The sequence below is a fragment of the Ambystoma mexicanum genome, chromosome 10 (assembly GCF_040938575.1).
Source record: "Ambystoma mexicanum isolate Mex_15411 chromosome 10, UKY_AmexF1_1, whole genome shotgun sequence".
NCBI lineage: Eukaryota > Metazoa > Chordata > Amphibia > Caudata > Ambystomatidae > Ambystoma > Ambystoma mexicanum.
The window spans coordinates 1,592,813,405-1,592,837,088 of record NC_090932.1 but is presented as its reverse complement, the minus strand read 5'-3'; the positions used below and the strand labels follow the sequence as shown (position 1 = coordinate 1,592,837,088).

Here is a 23,684-nt window from a genome sequence, read left to right as displayed (position 1 = left end):
TTGAAATCCGGCCGCGGGGTAGAAGACGACGAAGACATCAAGAAATCTTCACAAACAAACGGGTTCGAAGAACCGATAGAATAACTCAGAAGACCCGAGGCGCGCCGAGATCTCCGAAGCGAACACATTCACGGAAAAAACAGAACTGAGGCTACGGCCATCGTGCGTCCTACTTATTACATCCGGTGACGTCGGCTCGACGGAGGCCCTCGAGGACAGCGTATCGACGTCATTGACGCAGAACATTTTCCCAAGCAGCACAGCTGTGGTGATTACCTGTCATAGATATGGAATACGTTGGAGGACCCAATCCCCTCGAATCCATCTTTCTCTAATTCTTCCATTCCCATTGGCCATTGTTCTCTTAACTATCATCTTCAGATTGTATTCATAAAACACCCCTCTTTGGGATTCATCCAGGGAGGTCATGCCATCAGCACATGTTTAGACATTCATATACAAACATAATTCATTACGAGTCACAACTGGCCTGAAACCTCTTAACCTTAAACATAATTGCACATGGTTTGCATGGATACTCCAGAAAAGCAGAATAAACAAGTTTCCTTTGAACTGGTGATAACCATCACATCTGCCCTAACTTTACTGCTGTCCCAGAACATTCTAATCTAAATAACTACAATTTCAACATGCATAGGCCCTGGCAACATCCTGAATTGATAATCGAATCACCAGAAGTATCAGTCACTTTGGCCTCGAGCATCGCTTCACCCCACATTTATTGCTGGTCATAAACATATAGCTGAAACCCTCTGTCAAGCTCCCATGCACTTAAAAGATGTAATCTGCTTTCTGCGATACTACCAGGCCATAAAAACCATTTCCGGTTTCTTAAGCTGAGCTGACGATTGGCTAAGGTCGCAGTTACTTATTTACCCTCTGGCCTCTGAAACTCTACAAAACCAGTTTCTCAAAGTCAAACCATGACAGCCGCGTTTTAATCCATTTATAAAAAAGCCCACTACATGTAGATTTATAAATGCCATGTGCATGTGTATCAATGTGCATGCATGTTTAATATCCGTCATGTTTTCTTCAAGGTGGGTTCTCTATGACCCGTTCCCTTCCTTACATGCGTTACAAACCGCAAGAATCTGTGCAGAGAGCAGATTATGCTGATCCTACCTCTGTTAAGAGCCTGGAGAGGACCCAATCAAGGGATGCTGTCACTTGGGGCACGTGAAGAGCTGTGCACCCCTGAAAATCACACTCTAAAAATACTGTGCACCATGAAAGCGCCGGGTCACGGAAAGTGTCCTGAAATCACTGTACAAGACAACTAGATTATACAATACATCTATGAAAGGGCTGTCCAGATGAGAGCTAGGAAAAGCCAGATGCCAGAAGAGGGATGCATTGTGAATCCTAAAGTACTCTGGAAGTGGGAAGCTCTGCGTCCTAAAACGCTGTGAACATTTGAACCCCCATTTCTGTAAATTGTGAAAAGGTGAAAAGCTTAGAATGTTAGCAAGCAAAACCGCTTTCATACTAGAGACCAAGTGAAGTGGGAAACGCTTTGGCTCAAAACAAACGGAGACGATACATAAAATCAGCCCTTTTCAACTGCTTTGATGATAAACTTGTGAACACTAAAACATTCCTGGTCTACTTCTAAGTTCTTTTTGTCGATTCATATCAATCAGCATCTAGACAAAACAGTGGCTGCATTGACAAGTCCAAAGAAACTGAAGGAAATACTCTTCACCATAGCATCTATTCACCCGCTCTGGTGGCAACAATGGGAAAACATTAGGTGTATCCTTAATGTTTGCTACGTAAACCGTCCCCTACGCCCCTGGCAAAGTAACCTCGAAAGACTTTCCTGCTCTTCGCATCAACATACATCCTGCAGACACAGACCCACATCTGTATTATCATTCTGTGGTGGATCCTGCATAAAGATTCCCGGGCCACAGCACTCACAGATATAGATAATATCAAAGTCATCCAGGGATAAACCCCTTCGATGGCGAGAGAGTGCGGAATCCTGCATAGGCCCTGTAAACAAGCCCAGTCTGGGGTAGGTACACTGCTGTGTCAGTTCATCAAACATCTCAAAATCCCTCCAATGCTGAAACCAGCATCAACGTAGAAAGCAGCGTCACCGACTCTGGCTTTGTTGGGGCCGCCTCCACAAAGGACTCAATGAGGACTCAACCGGTTCCAGAGGCCAGTCTCATGACTCATTTCGTTAGAGTGCTTATGCTTGGACGATCTTGATACACTCCCATTGCAAGAGCCTTAATGCTTTTTTACTGAAGAGGATTCAGTCTGTAGTGCTTCACCATAATAGCGCAAGCAATAGGACTGTCCCTGCCTCCCCAGCTATCAATGTCCCTCTGAGTGCAGAGTAGAGTCTTTAAAGCAAGCCATAAACTTTTTTATTTCCACCGAGTGCCCGACATTAGAGGACAAAGCTGCGACAAGCCCCACAATAATTCCTGTCATGACGACCTCCCAGCACCACATCAAGAGGTCATGGTTGACTGTATACGATGTCCAGTGTGAGGCCTTTTCATTTTGGAAAAATTAAAATTCAAGAAAAAATATACATAATTGATGCCCAAGTGACTTTTGGAGTTAAATATCCTAGAACCGCTTTCCAATGTTTCACACCTGAGGCATATGTGGTGGGAGCCGCACAGCCTCTGTGCGGCACACAATGATGTATGTGGCATGGCTGGCACCATTCGAGATGTGAAAAAAGGTTCTCCGGTTCCAGCCTGCTGCCTGTGGCATTTCAAAAGAAACACAAACTGCAAGGGAATCAGTATCCATTAGAACAGTTTTTAACTACTAGGTTTTTTTGCACTTCTAACCATGCAATGGACAGTCTACGTGAGTTGTGAACGAAGGCAACATATACTCACAAAAATCCAAAACACAATATCACAACCATGTACTTTTTATTATAAATTATGCCCCTACTAAAAGAGGCACTGATACAAATGATAAAATGTCAATACAATCGCAGGACTTAAAACTGGATCGGGGCCATGTTCAACGTAAGGCCAGTTAAATAACTAAAATGGCAGGCAGGGTACCACAAAAGTGCTCTCAGTGTTTAACTGTCTCACTGCTGGCTAGGGGTTAACCTTCGATAATACCTTCAAAATAAACCCACCTTTCAACCCCAAACTAGGTTAGTGTTCAACGACCAAGGCTGGCCTAACACATTTGCTTCCCGGGAGACCTCAGACCAGGCGGGTCATTCCTCCCTCATCACACCAATCACTGCTGCTTTCCTCTGCATCCACGTAATGCTTTGTTGACCACGAATAGCTGCATGGGAAAAAAGATGGTATCATCTGTTCCTCTTGGACCTAGCTTAACCTTGGTGCAAGCTTCCACAGTGAAGACCTGCGTGTCCTTGGCTGGGTGCCTGATCGAGCCCGACAGCAGCAATTCTGGAGGATTACCCTGACTGAAAGGCAGGGTTATGGACAACAGTCAACAACGAAATTGTCACAGCAATGTACACTTAGCTTTCTAGTGCCGATTCCAAATGGGAAAGAAAGATACAGGTTCAGAGGAGGACTTGTGTTGAATAGGGAGGCCAAATTAAATCCATGTTAACTCTGAGGAAAACTAAGCTGGTCTTTCCACAGAATTATCACGCAATACCCAACAACGAGGATAGTGTTGTTATCCCAACAGGTACACTAAAGAGACATATAGAGAAACCAACATTCTGCACTATATCAATTAAGGTATTATCATTCCCAGTTGTTATTTAAACTTCCTCTTAATCCAGCTAACAATATATTCATCCTCTTGTTTTTGAAAAAAACAAACAAGGTATTGTACTCCCACTATTAATGATCAGTGAACCGAGATAAGACTTGTTTCTACTATGCTTACTGCCACAGTCGCAGACCATAGCATAGAACAGATGATACTATTGCCCACCCCAATAGTTCCTGCATTATTGACCTTGGGAGGAGGACACACTGTGGCACCAAAATTGGAACCTGTGAGTCATGGGTTAGACACCAAACTCTGCAGCAGATGCAGTATTGAAATGTGACACCTTACTGGCACACAGTACAATATACAATGCAGGCAGCACAAACTTGCCACTTTCCCCTGGCAGTTAAAGCACATCAGTCAGCATATTATAATGGCCCTGAAGTTCTCCCCAATAGATTTGGTCATGAGCCTTAATGCTCCCTTGAAGGATGCTTGGTCATGGCCCTATGCTCTCCTGAATGATGCATCATCCCAGGCCCCCTGTTCATTTCAACGATGCTTGGCCAGGACCTAAATGTGTCATGATTATCTTTTCAATTAGACTTGATCAAGGTCTTGATGTTTTTTTTTTATGAAAGATGAATAGGCCAGGCCACAATGATCCAATGATACTTAAACAAGGCCGTAATGTTCACTTTGGTGATGCTAGTCACTCCCCTGATGTTGAAATCCATGATGCTTCACCATGGCCTTGACCTTCTCTCTGGTGATGTTTGGTCATGGCATGATTCTCCATACATGATCATTAATGTTGGCCCCTGGTTTCCTTCAACAATGCCTGTCTAGCATTTACCCCAGTGTTATTTTCAATAATGAATAATCATGACCACAATGATACCTCAGTACAAAAATGGGCTCTGGCTATGATGCACCCCCTGGTAATGCTAGGTCATGGACCCAATGTTACCTTGGATCATGCCTACATCTTTGAGGTCCTCAGTGCGCTGTTCAATTATGCTTTGTCACAATCATGATGTTCCATTTGATTATGCTTGGTCCTTGCTCCATGTTTTTGCTTATGATACTTTGCCAGGGACAGTGATATTCAAGTCAATAACAATTGGCTGGGTCCTCGATCTTCACTTTGATGCCGTCATATAATTTAACACCAATCTTGATATCAACAGATCCTTCTGTAGCACTTTGCTCCAGTATTCCCATCAAAAGAACATGGCCCGCGCACTGTCAATCTCTGAAAACACCAAAGCACTATTCTGAAATCTAGGTACAAAATCCTGACACATGGCCAATAAAATGAATGCACTGAGAAAAACCACCAGACCACAGCCTCGAGCAGGCATCAAACACAAACTAACTCCAAAAGCCGCTTGTACAAAGTGGTCTTCCTGGCTTTGCCAAACCCATCCACTGGTACACAAGCCACACTACTAACCCAAAGTTGCTTATTAAGTGGCTAAGAACCACCATCAGCACAGCATGGGGCTCACTCCTCATCCAATCCTGATGTACTATTGCTGAATCAACCATTCAAGAGCTGTCAAACAACTTTCTCTCCTTGCCCCCAAGTCTCACAGGGACCCAAATGCTGTTATCTGATTGGTATGACCCATACGAACACAGTAAGCCCTGCAGAGCTCATATCATCCCAAATGACAACAGCGATCCATAAAAACCTATAATAAATAGCACTTGATCATGGCACTGATTTTCCCTCAGGCCCCCTATTGGGGTCCCCTTTGATAATTCTAGGATGTATCTCTCACCCTTTAATGGGACTTGGCTGTAGTTCTGATGCACCCCTCCATAGCCATGCTCCAATATTGCCTGTGGTGGTGCTTAGGCAAGGGCCAATGTTCTTCCTATTGGAGTTTAGCCATTTCACAATGTGTTCTTCTTTGACACCTGTCTATAGTATTAAAGTTCTCTTAGATCATGCTTGGCTGAGGCCCACCGTTTTCTTCACTGATGCTTTTCTGCAGTCTGTGAGGGAACCGCGCCATTGTCGAAATGTTGCTTTTGTTCGACGTTTGTGCTGACCTTGATCCAGCAGAGGTAGATAGGATTTTCATTTGAAGTAACATACCCAAAGAGAATGGACCCTTGCATAGAGGATGAAAAGCTACGAGAACTTGGAGCAAGGAGAGATCATTCCGTTGCGTGCCAGCAGCTGCTGTACAGCCGCTAGCTGCTGCGATATTTCCAGAGAGGTGTAGACACTGCTCACTGCCTTTGCATCATTCAGTACCTTCAATGTATGTACCAGGAGCTCTGCCTTCGTCAGCAGCACTGCAAGGGCGCTGTGGACCTTGGGAGACCCCAGTGCCTTAATAAAGTAGGGACCAAAAGTGACATCTGCAAAAGAAAAGTGAAAAGGGGTCTTGATAGAAAGCCCTGAAGAGCATTTCAGAGGTTGGGCTCAAAGTTTAGACACAGTTTAAGAGATCCAAAGAGTGTCTGCTATGCATGTCATCCAGGGCAGCTAATAACAGAAGACCTATGGCCACAAAAACACACACCACTGCCTTTCCCAACTTATCCACCATACATGCCTTACCAGGTATCCCACATAGCCAGCCTTCAAACCACACCAGAGGCCACTGATACCCTTCATCCCACCCTACGATCAAAACCTGTGCATACTGTGTGCCTCAACTTCTCACCCCACCCTGCATCTGCAGGCACACACAGAAAACACCTGTTGATAAAATCTAACCTCTCTCAACAAAAGTCATCATACGGTACACTCCTCCTCTCCCTAGGCACACCACTGAACTCCCATATTATGGTAAAATGAATCAATGAAATAATATACTTGCACAGCTCTACAAATAAATACGACTCAAGGTGCTTTCTTGCAGGTGTGTGTGAGAGAGATCAAGGTAAAATACAATAATGTTGTCTTCTTTTTCTGAATGTGGGGTCATTGGCTTCAGTGCAGTTGGTCATTTGGGGCAGGTAGGGGTGCTAGGGTCCCTGGACTGCGATGCAGCTTTCCTTGATGGGGCAGCGAGTTTATTGTATTAAAACCTTTTTGTTGGATGGGAGAAGGGGGGACCAGGAGTGCAGTGTTCCTCTCCTGCTGGTGAGGTATTTTGGGGCCTTCCCAGTTATACATTTGCAAGTGACATATAGGGTTGAAAGGGGATTTTAGGGTCGCTGACAGGTAGTTCCAGGATATACCAGTTAGCTTAGTATTGTATCTATTTGTTATAGTAAAGGCCTAGCTACAAGGAGGAGCAGCACGAGAGAACACCCACTGCAGCAGGAGCCCCTTTAATATGAGGTGCTGTATTTAGAATGGTAGGGGCTATGGGTCCAGTTTGGACTGGAATATAGTAACCAGAGTTAGTGCAGTTGGAACACGTAATTGGGGCATTATAATACCCAATACTGTACAGTTACTTGCTCTACATAGTCATATTAAATTCTGCAACTGTACAACTTGGGGCACTTGAAAGATGAAGGGATTTATCCACAAACACAATTATTTCAAGCGCTGTATCCATGATTAGAACCTTTTTTCTAGAGTTTCTACGATCAGTTACTTACACACTAGGTATATAAATATATATATATATATATATATATCAGAATTCCCTGAGGCTATCACTGGTAGTAACCATCAACACCTGAACAAACACCCGAACAGACTGCCTCCCTGATGATTGCAAGACGCAAGAAAGCTCTAGGAGGAGAAGATCAACTGGACTGTGGAAAGGTACACCTAGCTGGGAACCAGCGTGCACCCCTCACCCCCTTTTCTGTCAAATGTTTTTTGGGAGTCCCGGGCTCCAGAGGTGGCGGCACCGGAGTGACACATGCCCCTACTAAGGAGAGCCACACTGTTGGTTTTTCCCCCCTCCCCCAAATGGGGTTTTACACTTTGTAATTGGAGGGTGAGTTGGTTCCTGGCTACTTGAATGACTACAGCAACCAGAATTCCCTGAGGCCATCACTGGTAGTAACCATCAACACCTGAACAAACACCTGAACAGACTGCCTCCCTGATGATTGCAAGAGGCAAGAAAGCGCTAGGAGGAGAAGATCAACTGGACTGTGGAAAGGTACACCTAGCTGGGAACCAGAGTGTGCCCCTCACCCCCTTTTCTTTCAAATATATATATATATGATGTTTAGAAGGGAAGAATCTCACTGTTGAATAGTACAGCCAACAAGGATGTGCCATGTGCGACTCCATGTGAGAACTAAGGCAAGTTGAAAAGTGAGGCACCCAGCCTGAATCGGTGAGGACATCTGTAATGAAAGGATGAGAACCGAACCGCGGGAAGGGTGAGACCCAAACTGCTCACTCCTCTGACTGGCGACTGGGCAGAATTTCACGGTCCATGGTGTCAAAGGTTGTGTTGAGGTTGATTATTATATAATTAAATGGGCTTCTATCTGGTTGAGTTAACTACTTCAATGTCAAAACTAACAATCCAAAAGTAGAACTCGCCAAACTCTAATGATTGGGAGAGTGCAAGCAGGATCCACAGAGCCAATGGTCTTAGCCCAAGACCACCAAGACATATATAACTCTCAAATATTAGATCTGGTACCTGCACTCTGACTCCTTTAACTGGTTTAACAAAGAACAATTGTCCATTACTATAAGTCTTAACAAACTCACTCTGCCAGATCAAAGTTCATATAGGTTTAATGTCTATCATCAGCCAACATATGGCTCGACCAGAATTCCACAGCTAGAGTAATTTCCAATATCAATCATCAAGAACAGCAACCATTCATTCACTGCAATGCTCCCTTTCCAGACAGGGATACACATGAATTATTATCTAAGAATGTGTTGGGCCCATCCCTTCAAATACCCAATGATGGGTTTCAGAAGATTTGCAGAGCTTCCATAAGGAATTCGCTTTTCCAACATCTCTGAGATGCCACTTATCTTTACCAATATCAACACAACCTCAAGACATCAACCCTCACTGAGGCGTTCTATTAACGCAGACTTTTACTTGATTTCAAATCAGCAGGCGCCTTTGAGGCATCATTGTCAGAAGTGTGCCTTAAAAAGACTCAAAGTTTTAAAAAAAACATACTGACCGATCATGCCATGCTCTCATCTACTAACTACAACCACACTGAACACATCATGCAATCATGTTTACCAACTACCTGTGCACCACCCATACTTTTGTGCCTAATCACCACCTATATCCCCAAATTCCAAAAACCAACCCCAAACGGAGTTTATTGCAATCCCCAAAACTCACAACTCACATTCAACCCAACCTCTTATCACATAGCTCTGTCTCCAGACCTCACAATTCTGTTCCCTTGCTCCTGTACAGACCTCTCAACCCCAAAGTTCTTAACCTGCATTCCCACAACACCGAGCCCTCTCATTCACCCGTCTATTCCCCATCCCCCAAGATACATTCTTGTTTCTACCACCAAAGCACCCAGCACTCCCCCTAATTCATTCTTCAAAGTAGAATCAGATTCAAACTGGAATCAACAATGAATACAATTGCAAAGTCCTTACCTTGGCTCCACCACTGCTGGCAATACTGCAGACCACTAACAACCGGCTTTATGGACTCCCTAGCCCAGCATTCTATGTTCTGCAGGTGCCTAGGAGACTCTGCCATCTTTTCCAGAAGCTGAAGAAGGAATGGAAGCAGCAAACGAGAGAAGACCGCTGGCTCGGCATAAACATTTGGCTCGTCCTGCTCGTAGAGACTTGTAGCCCTAAGAGGAAGAATAGCTAAGGATTAGCGAAGGTTGGGAACAGTAGAGTGCGCTAGGAAAGGTGCTTAACCCAAACATTTAGGACCCTGTTCATCTAGGTGAGCTGGAAGGCAGCTCACAAGCCAGATCCCACCTCTGGGGGCCATCCTAATATTGGGAGAGGCTTATAAGTAGGGAACTGAAGGAGCTTCGTTACCATTGTGTAGTCTTGCAAACTCCCTCCACCCCAATACAAGTACAATCATATGAGTGAATGGAGCTAAAAGTCGAAATGTAACAATCAGTGATTTGACAGACACTGAAATCTATTCTCATAGAAGTGACCAATCTGCCAAGACTAAAGATTGCATGGTAGCTGAACTTCACTCAGGTAAAACATGCCCTGATATTGCCAATGTGAAGACTGAATTGGCTGGGGAACTAATATGTCCTAAGGTGTGAAATATCCCTGTCCAACTCCTCTTTCACCCATTTGAACCACCATTTATTTTTATTTTGTACTACTTAGTGAGTCACCTTGGTGTTCGGTGTGCTTTCCCGATGTTCCAGAACCATCTCTGCTTTGAGGCAAATAGTTAGCATTTATTCTTCACTATAATTAATTATTGCATTTGATACAGGTTCATGCCATTTCAAATAGTCAAATGGTATCTGACTTCTTCCAATATTCTATTTTTCCACCACAATAGCCACAAGCATTATTTTATTTTCAAATACTTTACTGGTTTCACGTAAGAACAACATATATATCATAATGCACCCAATCACCCCCATCCAATTTTGGGGAGTGAGGGAAGGGAAATCTGTGGATGGGAGGAGGGGGCACTTACCTTGTTCCCAGGCGGGGGAGATGGTGGCCTCCAGCCCTGAAAGGCTCAGGGCGGCAGGATCACAGTCTGGTAATGCTACCGTTCCGAGCATCCTCATTGGCTGGGAGGCTGCCACACACCCCTGCTAGGTGTACTAATCACCATTATATCACCCATAGAAGATTACATTCTCCATTTCATGGGAAATAGTGGCAAAATAGCAAATGCACCCCTGTAGCAAAATAAATAAACCACAACACATGCAATGCACCAGAACTTCTGTCGGAATGCTAACCCTTTGACTGCTGTGATAATACACTACTTGCGAAAAAGGTTGGGTGAGTCTTTGACCCAGATTATGATAATAGACGTTGTACTGAAGCCCTTTAAAAAAGCCCAGCTACGTTTTTGGAAGAGAGTTGCAGGACTCCAGCTGTTGTGAGGAGGCTGCCTGAATACGGAGGGAAGAGTCAGCAAGAGCACGAGCAAAGAAGGAGAGGATATGTGATTTTACTGATGGAAAATTCAGACTGCTACATTTCATTGCGACTACAATACCGAAAAACACTGATTTTTTTCAAAGTTATTTTTAATTTGAACGCCCCAGCCCACAAGCCCACCGATTTTTTACTCTTATAACGCCACCCAAACCCCATCCTTACTCATTTTAACCCCTTACTCCACTACCCTATATATATTTAATATTTTTGGTGTTTTTCGGTGTTATGGTCATTAGTGAAATGTACCATTGAATTATTTTCAGTAAATTAACTGGGTACCATAAGGAGATCCTACAGGAAAACAGTCTGTGAGCTACCAAAGTCGAGAGGGTCCTCTAAGTGGAGGCTGCAGGAAAGCGTCCACTCTAAGAAGAATATATAAGCTGTGTCTTCCAGGGAAGATGAAAGAGCAGGGCCTACCAAGTGGAAAAGTACCTGCGGACAACTAGCTCAACCCTGGTATCAAAAAGGCGTGGATACAAGAATCGAACATGTGGCAAGAGACAAACCGCTTGCTGAGGGAGACCATCAGAAAATGCCAAAAGAAGAGGAGCTGCCACTTCACCATAGCACAAAGCCAACAGAGATGGACCCACAACCGGGACTCGAAAGTCGGTGAATAAACACTGAGTAAATTGGAAGGCCTGAAACAAAAGAACATGAAAGGGTCTCCTGAGGGTCAAGGAAGTAAAACTGTATAACATGAGAGAGAAGCTTGAAACACCTTGACCCAGCCAAACTTGAGTACAGGTTGACTAGCTGGGCGCAAGTAACACTGCTTGCTGGGAAAGTGATTCCTGAAGAACTGAAGTTAAGATGGTTAATGGGACATAACCAGGCCCGAACCTTCCTGACCAATCCCTGTGACCCTTCAACAAGCTGTATCTGTCAAACGCTGGTGGCTGTGAACTGGAGTTCTCAAAAGTTGAAGAAAACACGAGAGGAAGAGAGTTAGAGATTGAGAGATCTAGAGTAATAGAGAGATATGGGGAGAAAGAGATTTAGATAGTGAGTGAGAGATATAGAGAGAGTGAGATAGATTTATAGAGAGACAGACACACACCCATTTCCCAGGTGTCAAAAAACTAAAGCTGAGCCCCTGGATTGAGACATCCAAAGCACGTTGATCCGACAGGACACAAGTCAATGTTGCCGAGACGTCTGTGCAGAATGTTGCCTGTCTGACTAAGTCACATTGACCAACAACATGGATCAGTGATGTCCACCAGGTACTCAAAGTGCAAAATGCAGGAGGTACATGGGGTTTCTCAGACCTCTCCTCCTGCTCCAGTCCCTATGGGTCTGCAACCTTTGGCTCTCCCGATTCTTTGGACTACAACTCCAACTCCTATCATCCCTAAACAGCTTAGTCAATAGCCAGATATCATGGGAATTGTAGTCCGAAACATCTGGAGAGCCAAAGGTTGCTGATCCCGGCCCTATCGTGCCATGCTCTCAATGACATACTGTGCCAATACTCCACTGTGGACTCTTTTCTTCTGAGGGAAATGGGCCTGTTTCTCCAAACCCAGGTACATGGGGTCTGGAATTGGGATATCTCTAGACCTAGACAGGACCTTCCTACAACTCCAATATCCATTATTATCCAAATCTGTAAGCCTGAAGCTTTCAATGGACACCCACTCCGAGTTCCCGGGTAACAAGAGGTGAGATAGACCGATCACCAGTCAAGGGAAACGCACACTGGACGTCCCACTGGGACCAATAATACATTCCTCTTGGTCAATACAGCACAGTGGAAAACAGCACCCTCGACCCTTCTTTCATCAGGAAGGCTTGCATACAGAAAACACTTACACTGCACCAAAACCCAACTGGAAACACCAACTAGGAATTCTCACTGGAAAGAGAAGCAAGCAGGCCCCTAAAATTCCAAATTCTCCCCATTTATCTGCAAAGAAAGCATCAAGCGAGCTACTTTCTATGCAGCACATGGTATGACTTAAAAATGGACACTAGCCTTTAAAAGCCCTCAGCTGAGTTTGGGGTTAAAAGACAAAATCCCAATTAGACTGTTACGCGAAATCCTCTGGAAAGCCCATCCAATCAAGGAGTAAGCTCCTTGCTCAAGAAGTGCAAAGGAGGCTCTGCTCCCTCAGTCTGGGAGAAGGGATACAGGCCTGCATGTTGTAGCTCTAAGAGCAGAGCCATTCGAAGGACCAGAAGAAAAGAGAAGACTCAGAGGGCCATGGGCCTGAAAAGACTGCAGAAGGCAGGACACCATAACACCTATATGTTGAGAAGTGCACCCTATTCCTTGCGGTGTGAGGTAACAGAGAGATCTAGGAGTCTACTGCGGGCTATAAATCAGCGTGATTGCAATAACCTGGGAGAGAGCTAGATTGTTAAGAGGGATTTTCAGAATCAGCCCGGTGAGAGGGTTCTGAGAAGCCAACCTAGGTGAAGAGCAAGGGCTTTTCACACATAGTCTTACTACACTCTCTAAAGGTAGCATAGGGTAAGCTGTAAGGTAGCCTTAGGAGACAGGGGCTGGTGTGTAAGACAGTTAACGAAATTTGGAGACAGCCAAGTGTCCCTCCCTCACTCACTCACTCCCTCCTGCTTTCTATGGGTTTGTAGGAGAAACATGTGAGCAATGTATCCATAGGTGAAAAGCCCAGGATCTGATAAGGCTACAGAGCTTGGGTGTGGTTAGCCACTGATGTGGTAGATTGTGATAGAGTTAAAGCAGCAAGTCCTGGTTTGGTTAATGTGCTAATGGCTAGTCCTGTGATGGCCAGCTGGGGAGGGGGAGTTGTGTGTGTAGTGCAAGATGGTTTAACCTACTTACCTGTATCTATTGGTTTGCTGCATGGGTCTGGCATGGATTGACATGCTCATGGACATTCCCCGTCGTGAGGCTGGGAATCCTCGGTAAAAGAAAAACAGTTTCACTTTCACTTAAAAATTGTACTTCTCCTCTAAACCAATTACTGTCCTCTGGGCCATAAGGCCCGCTCCAATTACAGTCCTCTCCCTAAGCCCCTCCTCTGGCCGCCATCTTCAGATTTGGTATGCACACAAAGTGGAAGTATGACCAAGAAGAGTAGAGGAGGGGCCGGAGAGAGGGTTCACATGTGAATCCATGCCAGACCCATGCTGGAGAACAATAGTTACAGGTAAGTAACTTAAACCTTCTCCAGCATAGTGTCTGGCATGGATTTACATCCTCATGAATTAATGAACTATGAATACATAGCAGTACAACATTACACAACCACGGGAGGTGGCAAGGCTCAAAAGAAGTAATAACCCTTACCTCTGGAACAGACTCACCTCAAGGGAACAGGTTGCGTAACACGGCTGGCCGAATCTGGATTCCTCTCTTTGTGAAAGTGTGCCTGGGCCTCCACGTAGCAGCCCTGCAGATGTCCAGCAGGGGCACACCAGACGGAAACGCTGTCGTCACAGCGATTGCTCTGGTGGAGTGGGCTTTTGGACGACCGGGCAGCAGTCAGTTTGCCGACAGATAACAGTGCATGATGTAGCCAGCGAGCCACCTTGAAATGGAAGCCTTGGACAAGGCCTTCCCATGGTTCACAGGACCAAAGTTGACGAACAGTTGTGAAGTCTTCCGAAAACTCTTTGTGCGTGTCACGTAGAACTTCAGGGCACAAGCAACGTCCAGCGAGTACAAGGCCCTTTCTGCAGGTGACAAAGGTTTGAGGAAGAAAACAGGTAACACCAAAGGCTCATTGAGGAGGAATTCCGACGGAACCTTATACATGAAAGAGGGGTGCGTACGCAGCACCACCGTCGATTCGTGGAAAGTCATGTATGGTTACTTGCAGGACAGGGCCTGGATCTCACCTAAACATCTGGCAGAGGTGATTGCCACAAGGAACACCCTCTCACACGAGAGAAACTTTAGTGGGGCTGATGCATAGGCTCGAAGGGGGCCTTCATGAGCCTCATCAGAACCACGTTGAGTTCTCACGCCGGGGCAGGTGCCTTCACAAGCGGTAAAGATCGGAAAAGTCCTTTGAGAAACTCTTTGATGAGTCGGTGGGACCAAAGTGAAGATCTTCCTGGGGATCTGGTGTAGCGGGAGATGGCCGCCAGATGCGCCTTGATGGAGGCGTGCGCCAGTCCAGCCTTTGCCAGGGATAGCAAGTATCAAAGGATTTGTGGAGCCGTGACCCTCAAGGGGGTAATCTTCTGCGACCGGTACCACGTAGCAAAACACTTCCACTTATGGCCCTAGCACTTCAAGGTCAACAACACCCTGGCCTTGGCGAGGACCTCCCTGCAGTCCGCCAGCAACTCATACCCTCCAAACTTTAAGGCTGCAAGAGCCAAGCCCTCAGGTTCAGCGATCCTGGGCCGTGATGAGAGATTGTGCCTCCCTCTCTGGTGAGAAGATCTGGAATCACAGGCAACTTGATTGGAGGCGATGCTGACAGGCTGAGAAGGTCCAGATACCAAATCTACTTTGGCCACGCCGGGGCGATGAGTATCAACTTGCATTGACACTGTCTGAGTGTGTTGATGACACATAGCAGAAGAGGGAATGGAGGAAACGCGTACATAAACAGCCCTTCCCACTGGAAGGAGAATGCGTCCCCCAGGCTCCTCGGCTGGTGGAGTCTGCTGGCAAATGTCTGGCATTTGGAGTTTACTGCCGTCGCAAACCGATCGATCTGAGGTCTGCCCCATTTGATGAACAGGTGGTCCACCTGATCCTGACGAAGCTTCCACCCGTGGCATGTGCGCAGTTCCCTGCTGATGGAGTCTGTGATGGTGTTCTTGACATCCGCCAGGTGGAGAGAGATGAGGAACATCCCCTGTCCGTCAGCCCAGTGCCACAAGCCCTGCGCTTCCTTGGAGAGCACCGGGGATCAAGTGCCCCCCTGCTTCCTGATGTAGAACATGGTGGTGGTGTTGTCCGTGAAGATCCTCACCACCTTGCCTTTTAAGAGATGGTAGGAACAACTTCAGAGCCCAGAACACTGTCCGTAGCTCCAGGATGTTGATCTGCAGACCCTTCTACTCCGGCAGCCACAGGCCTCTGGCGTGTAGATGTCCGGTGTGCACTACCCAACCTTCCAGGGAGGTGTCTGTGGTGACCGTCTCCTGGTATGGGGGGGTTTTGAAATCCTGTGCCTTGGGCTATGCTGGAGTGGACACCCCACCGCTCTATCGCCCGTCGGAACTCTTTGAAGTTTCCGGACACCTGTATCCAGCGGGTGTCCAGGAATTCCTATAGGGGTCACATCGGCATCCTGCAGAGAAGGACGAGGTAGATGCAGGACGGCATCATGCCCAGTAAAAGTTTGATGGCCTGCACCGTGGCCGTCTTTGTTGGCAAAAGCCATTACACCTTTCCTTGAAGGCTGCCAGCCTCTCTTCCGAGGGCGATACGAAGCAAGACACCGTATTGAGTCTGACGCCTAGGAACACAGTGTTCTGCGATGGCTTTAAGCAGGACTTCGGATAGTTGACAGAGAATCCCAGATCCGTCAATAGCGGGACGGTCGTCTCCGTGTGTCCGTCAGCCAGCTCCTGTGAGCGGGCGCATATCAGCCAGACGTCCAGGTACGGGTACACGTGTATGCTCTGTAGACGCATATGGGCCACCACTGGTACCAGGCATTTCGTGAACACTCTGGGGGCAGACTTCAAGCCGAAAGGTAGGGCCTTGAACTGGTAGTGCTGGCCCTGCACCACGAAATGCAGAAACTTCTGATCTTTCTTGTGAACGGGGGCATGGAAAAAGGCGTCCTCCAAGTCCAACAACATCAAGAAGTCTCCTTTTTCCAGTTGGCCTAGCATGTGGTGCAAAGTGACCATCCTGAACTTTTGTGACTTTAGGTTTTTGTCTACACGCCGTAGGTCCAGGATGGGCCTCCAGCCCCCTGTCTTTTTTCTGACTAGAAAGTATCTGGAAAAGACTTCGGAGGCCCGGAGCCGTTAGGGAATCAGCTCTATCGCCTTTTTTCTCAGCATGGCTTGTACCTCTTCCAGAAGCTGAGGGATGTGCTGCTCCTGACGGGAACCAGAGGGATCAGTGGACACCTGCGTTGGAACTCCAGGATGTTTCCTTGGGCGAGAGCGTCCAGCACCCATCTGTCGGTGGTGATCTTTCTCCACTGGCTTAGAATCTAGTAAGCCGGCCTCCCACTGGGGTGCACGAGTGGGGGCCAGTGTCCCGGTTGGTTCAGGCTTGCTTCAGCGTCGTCGTCCTGTGGTGATGCTGTCCTCCGCTACCGGAGAACGGCCTCTGAAGGCTTCTTGCATTGATGATCTCAAAGGCTGTATGTGCAACGTGGAGAACCCTTTTGAAGACCTGCTTGACGTTCCCCTGGAGGAGCGAAAAGAAGACGAGCGATGCTGCTGGAGAGTGACCAGGGAACGGCCCATCCGCGTAACCATCTTGATGGCTCACGAGGGACTTGTCGATGGCCTTCCCAAACAGATTTTTCCCATCGAAGGGCATGCCCAGCACCTTCCCTTGGACCTCCTGATGGAAATTAGTGGCTTTCATCCAACCCTGTCGCCAAAGGCAGACCATTCCCCATTTGCCGGACCCCTTTGTCGGCGACGTCCAATGTACTGTGAGGGCGTGATCCAACGCCACTTCCCCTTCCTGCAAGAGAGCGAGGGCTTCCATCTTCTTGTCTTCGGGAAGGAAGTCCAGGATCGGTCCCAGCTTGTACCACAATTCCCTGTCGTACCTGGCCAGGATCGCCAGTGCGTTGGCCGCCTTGATAGTGGACGCCTGGGTGTAAATCACCTTCTTTCCCATGGTGTCCATCCTTTTCCTCTCGCTGTCCGGAGGGACTGAAGATGAAGAGGACGGGTTAGCTGACCGGTTCCTCGCAGCTGCCGACACCACAGAGTTCGCCGATGGTTGCAACCTCAGGAACTTGGGTGCTGAGTCCGGCACCCTATATTTCAGGATATTCTGGAGCTGTGCAAGGGTTCTTCATGAGGGCCAAGCCCCCCCTCCCAAACATCGTCCAGAAAAGGCACTGCCATGATCGTCTTCCTCTTGGCCTCGCGCCTTTGATACAAGAAGCCCTCCTTCTTGGTTGCCCCAGGCACCAGCTGGAATAGCTAGGAGGCCCTGGCTATCATGGAGAGGAATGACCCGACCTCATCCGGTGGGGCTACCCTATGTGGAGCATCCATATGTGGCTATTCACTGTCTGCTGCAACAATGTCTTTGTAATCATCTGTTGTTGTGGCGAATCCGTTCCCGTACCCGTGTCTGGGTCTGATGGGGGAGAAGGGGCCCGACGTGGTGGAGGAGGTTGAAATGGGGGCATCAGATGACGGTTCCTCTTCTTTGCTGGTGGCTGTTCGGGGACCTTGGGGACCACCGGTACCAGCGCCGGAGACATCCTCATCTGAATCTCTAACACCAAAGTGTGTAGAGTCCACAGAATATCCAAGGAAATGTTCCTCGGCTGAGAAGGCAGAACAGAAAAACTAGGCCCTGCGCCATCATCGCCGTCGTCCTCCTCTTCAACGTCCTTGGGGACCGTATGTATGGACTCTTGATCTTTGTTGTCCGTGGACAAGACCGCCATGGTTTGGGCGACGACCAGCGAGGGCTGTTTCGGGGCCTCCCGCACCTCTTTATTTCCCAACACTGAAGCATGCGGTAAAAATCTGAAGATGGCGGCCAGAGGAGGAGCTTAGGGAGAGGAATGTTATTGGATGGGGGCAGAATGAATCAGAGGAAAGTGATTGGTTTAGAGGAGAAATACAGTTTTTAAGTGAAAGTGAAACAGTTTTTTTTCTTTTACCGAGGATTCCCAGACTGACGATGGGGAATATTCATGAGCATGTGAATCCATGCCAGACCCCGTGCTGTAGAAGGTGTGAGATCTTAGAGGGCAGCCAGTTAGTTGGGGGAGAGGAAAGTAGGCCTTGTAAGCGAAAGCAACCTGCAACTCTGCACTCCTGGCCATTTGCAGACAGGCCACATTTCTTTAGCTCGCAATGCCACCTGTCAATTCCACTATCTCTCTTCTTGCTCTCTTTCTCAGTCCAAAAAAGAAATGTATCTCATGAGGAACAAAACAAACATCTGTGAGCCGAGCGGATGAGGTAAATGGGTAGGCTGGAAATGTCGGACATTACCATGAGATACCTGCTAATGGTCATGGGAGGCAAATTCCCCTTTTAGGTTTTGGCAACAAGCAACAGGCTAAGTAAAATGTGTTTTAAAAGCACAATTTGCATTAGGGCAAAATTAGGGGTAGACTCCCAATTCCACCACACTAGGGGTAGTGATAGCGAGGCATCAAAATAAAGTGGAAGGTCCACTTGCAACCTGAAATCTAATTTTCCAAGCAACCACCCCTCATGGTACTTAAAATAGCTGGACGCCCAGTGAATAAGTGTGCAGTGGCATAAGTAGATGTCGGGTTTGGTTCAGCTATGTGGACGTTCCTAGCTCCTGTTCTGGGACAGTTGCAACAGACTTACAGGAAGACAGGCCAGACGACCTGGGGATGCAGCCATAATGACTCCCACAATGAGGATGGAATCCCAAGGAACAGGAGGCAAAGTGAAGAAACCCTTGTCAGGAGTCAGCAGGCTCAATTCAATTTGAGGCAGCAAATGTGTTCCAGGCAGGCCCCTCTTCATGGTGGAGAGCAGCAGCGATGTCAGCCGAGGTTCTGCAGAAAGCCAAACTCCTAATTGGGACGTGTCCAATGCAGTAGAGATGTCTAGACGGTCAACGTTTAGTCTACAGCAGGGTCCACAGACACTTCTGAAGTCCACTGACAGCAGAATGCTGGTGAAGGACACAGGAGTAGTTGATCTGACCACTCCAGGGAGGAAGGCAAGATTGAGGATCTTGGGGGGCGCTGTTGCGCTCGACGAGTATGGCCCCCTGAGTGTCGAGCTCCGTTCTGGGGAATATCCTTTTCGCCATTAATCCGATGCAGTGCTGTGAATCCTCCTCATACTGGGTGGAACTGTGCACAGACCACATCTGCAGACTTCAGCCGACTTTCAACATCAGGAAACTGACAACCTTGGAGTTACAGCCGCATGAAGAATGCCGTGTAATCCTCTAGCGACTACCCGAGCTGCAGCTCCACACGGCACAGCTCAGCCAGCAACTGTGTGGCGGTGCTTTGCGGGCCGGTTGGGGGAGGGGCGGTGCTGCCCTGACCATGCACCTCGTTTGTGCTGCCTAGCCCCAGAGGCATGCTTGCGACTAGAGTGCAGCTCCTTCTTCCGGACTACTGGGAGCCTCTGGGCCACAACACCGCCTGGGACGAAGTCTTCCAGCACCCGAGGACATCACATCAATCGCGCCGACGGGTGGCCGGGGGACCCCTGGGTGTCCTCTCCAGCTGAGACTTGGCGCCTATTCCCCGGGCTGCTCTACCTGCTGAGGGGGCTTGGACTGCGGGGAGCAGAGAATCCGTTACGCCGGCACCTGGCTCGGTACATTGGCACTTCTGTGGTCCCCTCTCCCGCTGCCCACCATCGAGACAGGACACATCCTTGGACAAGGTAGGACCTGCAGGGGGTCCTGAGGGGCCCCAAGGTGCACGCCTTCTGCATGGCGGCACACTTGATGCAGTGGATCCACAAGACATTGCACGCCATACGGTCTCCCTGATCCTTCTCCTGTGCGGCGGGGGCTGCCCACTCTCATGATATGCACGGCGGGCCACAGGGAGTGAAGTGTGCGCGGTACTCCATGCATCTGGGGGTGCCAGCTTGACCTTATCCCCACTACCCTGGGGGACCCCCCCAGCACTGCTCCTATTCTCCTGCTTTACACGGGGGCATTTCGGTACCCCACATTAATGTCAGGGACCTGATATCAACCACCCATAGCTGCAAGGTGCAGATGAGCACTACTTGCTAGCTGCCACTGACTCTCCTGCATATACCCTTCATGCCGTTGGTGCGGGCATCAAGCCTATAGCGTAGGGCTCTACTGGGTGTGGCGCTCCCGGATTGCGCTTGAATTCCACCTGTGCGCTACTGGTTCCCTGGCGCACCCGTCCCTGGTGCACTGAACCCTTATGAGGGATCCCTATGAGAGGCGCATGCATTAAAAAATCAGAGGTGTTGATCAGCTGGGACCTCGTCGCACACAGACAAATTAAAGGTACAGACATATCCTTTAATGGTATTAACCCTCCTGCTGCATACTCAAGTGTTTGAACCTGCGTGGGAAGCCACAACCCATCCGGAGAAGCTCACTAAAGATCAGCAAAGCACCCTAGCCATCTCCACCCATTTCCCCTACTGCTGCCTGAGGCCTGCCAGCTTTCTTGTACGCTTCACCTCCCCCTCTGCCAGCTCCAACCGTCAGGATTCCCCCTGCCTGACACTATGACTAAAGGAACGGGGGTAAAAAACAGAGCTCCGTTAATATGTTAAGAAAAAACTCCATCTAAAGCGGCCGCGGGGGCACTGGAGCTCAAACCCCCCACTTCGGCCCTCTCGGCCTCCGAGGACTCACAAAAGATGCTCGAATACATCCGCGAAGGGTTCATTGCTCTACATACCAAACTATACGACATGAATGGCACTATATCCTCCATTAAAGCCCACATCGAGAAAACCGACGGCCGGGTGGCCGAAATTGAGACGAGGGTGAGTGCCACTGAGGATGACCGGGGCTCCCTTCGGGCGGAAGTCTCCTCACTCTCTAATTGTGTACTCGAGGTGGTAAAAAAGAATGAGGACCTCGAATCGCGTGCGAGACGAAATAACCTCTGCATAATTGGGGTACCTGAAGACGGCATCAGGGAACCCATGGAAGACTATGTTGAGCGCACACTTCTAACACTTCTGGACTCCCTGAAGCTCTTGCCGCAGTTCGCAGTAGAAAGAGCCCACCGTGCCTTAACAACAAAGTCCAGACCTGGCGCACCTCCGTGCCCCATCATAGCCAGAATCTTACATTTTCGTGATTGAGTCGCCCCCCTTAGGGCAGCGAGAGCCAAAGGTGAACTATTTCTTGGGTCCACCAGGATCCACTTGTACTCTGAATTTTCTGTGGCCGTCAGGCAGGAGCACAAAAAATTCCTGGCTGTTAAAAAGAGACTTTGTGACTTGGGGGTCAAGTACTCCATGCTATACCCCGCCAAGTTGAGAATTGACACTCCAATCAGGTTGTCTTCTTCACAATCCCGGAAGAGGCCTCCAAATTCATAGATGATCAGTTCCCCGGTTGACTCTTCCCTGTAACGCCTCTCTGATTAGTGTTATGGTTTTCAATTGAATCCTCATTGGGCGGGATGCCTTCCTCGCCCGAACACACAGGAGATCTATCTTTTTCAGCAATGCGCAAATTGTTTTACCTGTTTGAACAACGTGCTGATTTTCACTCCATAAGGTTCTAACTATGTTACACTTGGCCTTTTCGTTAAGCACCATAATTATCCTCATACGCCCCCAGTCCAGAGCCTTGCTGCCAGGCCAGCTCACAGGCCCCTAGGCGTCGATGCCGTTGGTTTGGTTTCTGTTATTGGGGTATGGGGTTATCATTCCTGTTTGGGCGAGGGATGCGGGGGGGGGGGTGGGATGGATCGGATGTTATGTTAAAAAAGGCTTGACGTCCTCGAAAGAAGTAGAGCATGAAACAGTGCCTGGTCAGTGAATTCTGGTGGCGACCTATGGCCATATCGGACTCGTGTTCGTTGACTACCACCCCGTCGGAAGTTAAAGTTTAAGCAGAACCTCCACAATGATAGGTGATAGCAGTCTAACGTACATGAGCTGGAATGTACAGGGGCTGGGATATTATAAGAAAATGAGACAGTTACAACTTCATGCTGAGCGTCATGGCGTTAAACTCCTCTGTTTACAGGAGACGCACGCTCGCTCCGAACAATGTGAAAAATTCGCTAAACTGTGGGGTCCCCAGAGGCACTACACCAACTATTCTACCCAGAGTCGGGGAGTGATGATTCTGATCCATAGAAGCGTTAAATGTATCTGCAAGTCCTCACGAGTGGACCCACAGGGCATATATGTGCTGCTTCAGGGTAGCCTGCAAAATAAGGAGGTGGTTCTATTAAACATATATGGTCCTAATGTCGACGACCCCGAATTCTACCTACACCTAGCCTCCCTCTTAGAAAGCTTTCCCCTGATCCCGATCCTTTGGGGTGGCGATTTCAATACAATACTAGACGTTAGCCTGGATAGATCGGGGTCCAGACCCCGTCAAATCTCTAAAGCAGCCCACTCTATTCTGACGCCACACCCCTGACTTGCGGTTGTAGAGGCATGGAGACTTATGTACCCTGATTCCCGAGCATATTCCTTTTACTCCTCAGTACACGACTCACACTCCAGGATCGACAGATGGCTCATATCAGACATATCAATAAAGAACTTATCACACCTATCAATTCTCCCCAGAACCCTTTCCGACCATTCACCAGTGATCATCTCCCTGTGCTGGTATCAAAACCACAACAGAATTAGGTGTTGGAAAAGGAAACCTCACTCCCTGCTAGATGCAGCCTTTAGTTCCGAATTGGAGTCCTCCATTGGGGACTTCTTTGAATTCAACACCAATTCGGTCTCATCACAGGCCACCCTTTGGGAATCATTTAAAGCCTATATCAGGGGTATCGCCATCTCCAAAGAAAACAGTATCCTGAAAATGATTCGGGGAGACATCATGAAAAGCGAATTGACACTCGCTATTCTTGAGTCCCAATATGCTCTGCATCAATCCCCCGTTAACCTAGCATCATTAGGCATGGAACTGGACGCGAGGAATCCAAAAAACAGAATACATCCAAAATCCAAAAGCGGACGCATAGAGGTATAAACAGATGCACGCCCTCTTGATAAAATAATACTTCTTTTCCCAACAACGAAGGAAGAACTCCCCTAATGTCCCTCTCACCTTTTGTTTCCACAGCTGGTAGGCGAGATGTATGCAAAAACTGCAAGGACCAAGTGGCAT

General features: G+C 47.9%; 1 protein-coding gene across 4 annotated transcripts in view; it reads right to left on the bottom strand.

Annotated features, from left to right (window-relative positions):
- Positions 1–2,910: 2,910 nt before the first annotated feature.
- LOC138492643 (tRNA (32-2'-O)-methyltransferase regulator THADA-like) overlaps positions 2,911–23,684 on the bottom strand; it is a 511,604-nt gene continuing 490,830 nt past the window's right edge. For all 4 annotated transcript variants that reach the window (XM_069619943.1, XM_069619946.1, XM_069619944.1 and 1 more), the window contains 2 exons: positions 9,239–9,444; positions 2,911–6,084 (listed from right to left, as the gene is read on the bottom strand). In XM_069619943.1, coding sequence (XP_069476044.1) covers positions 5,852–6,084; positions 9,239–9,444 — 439 coding nt within the window. In that variant the 3' untranslated portion in view covers positions 2,911–5,851. The remainder of the gene's footprint in view (positions 6,085–9,238; positions 9,445–23,684) is intronic.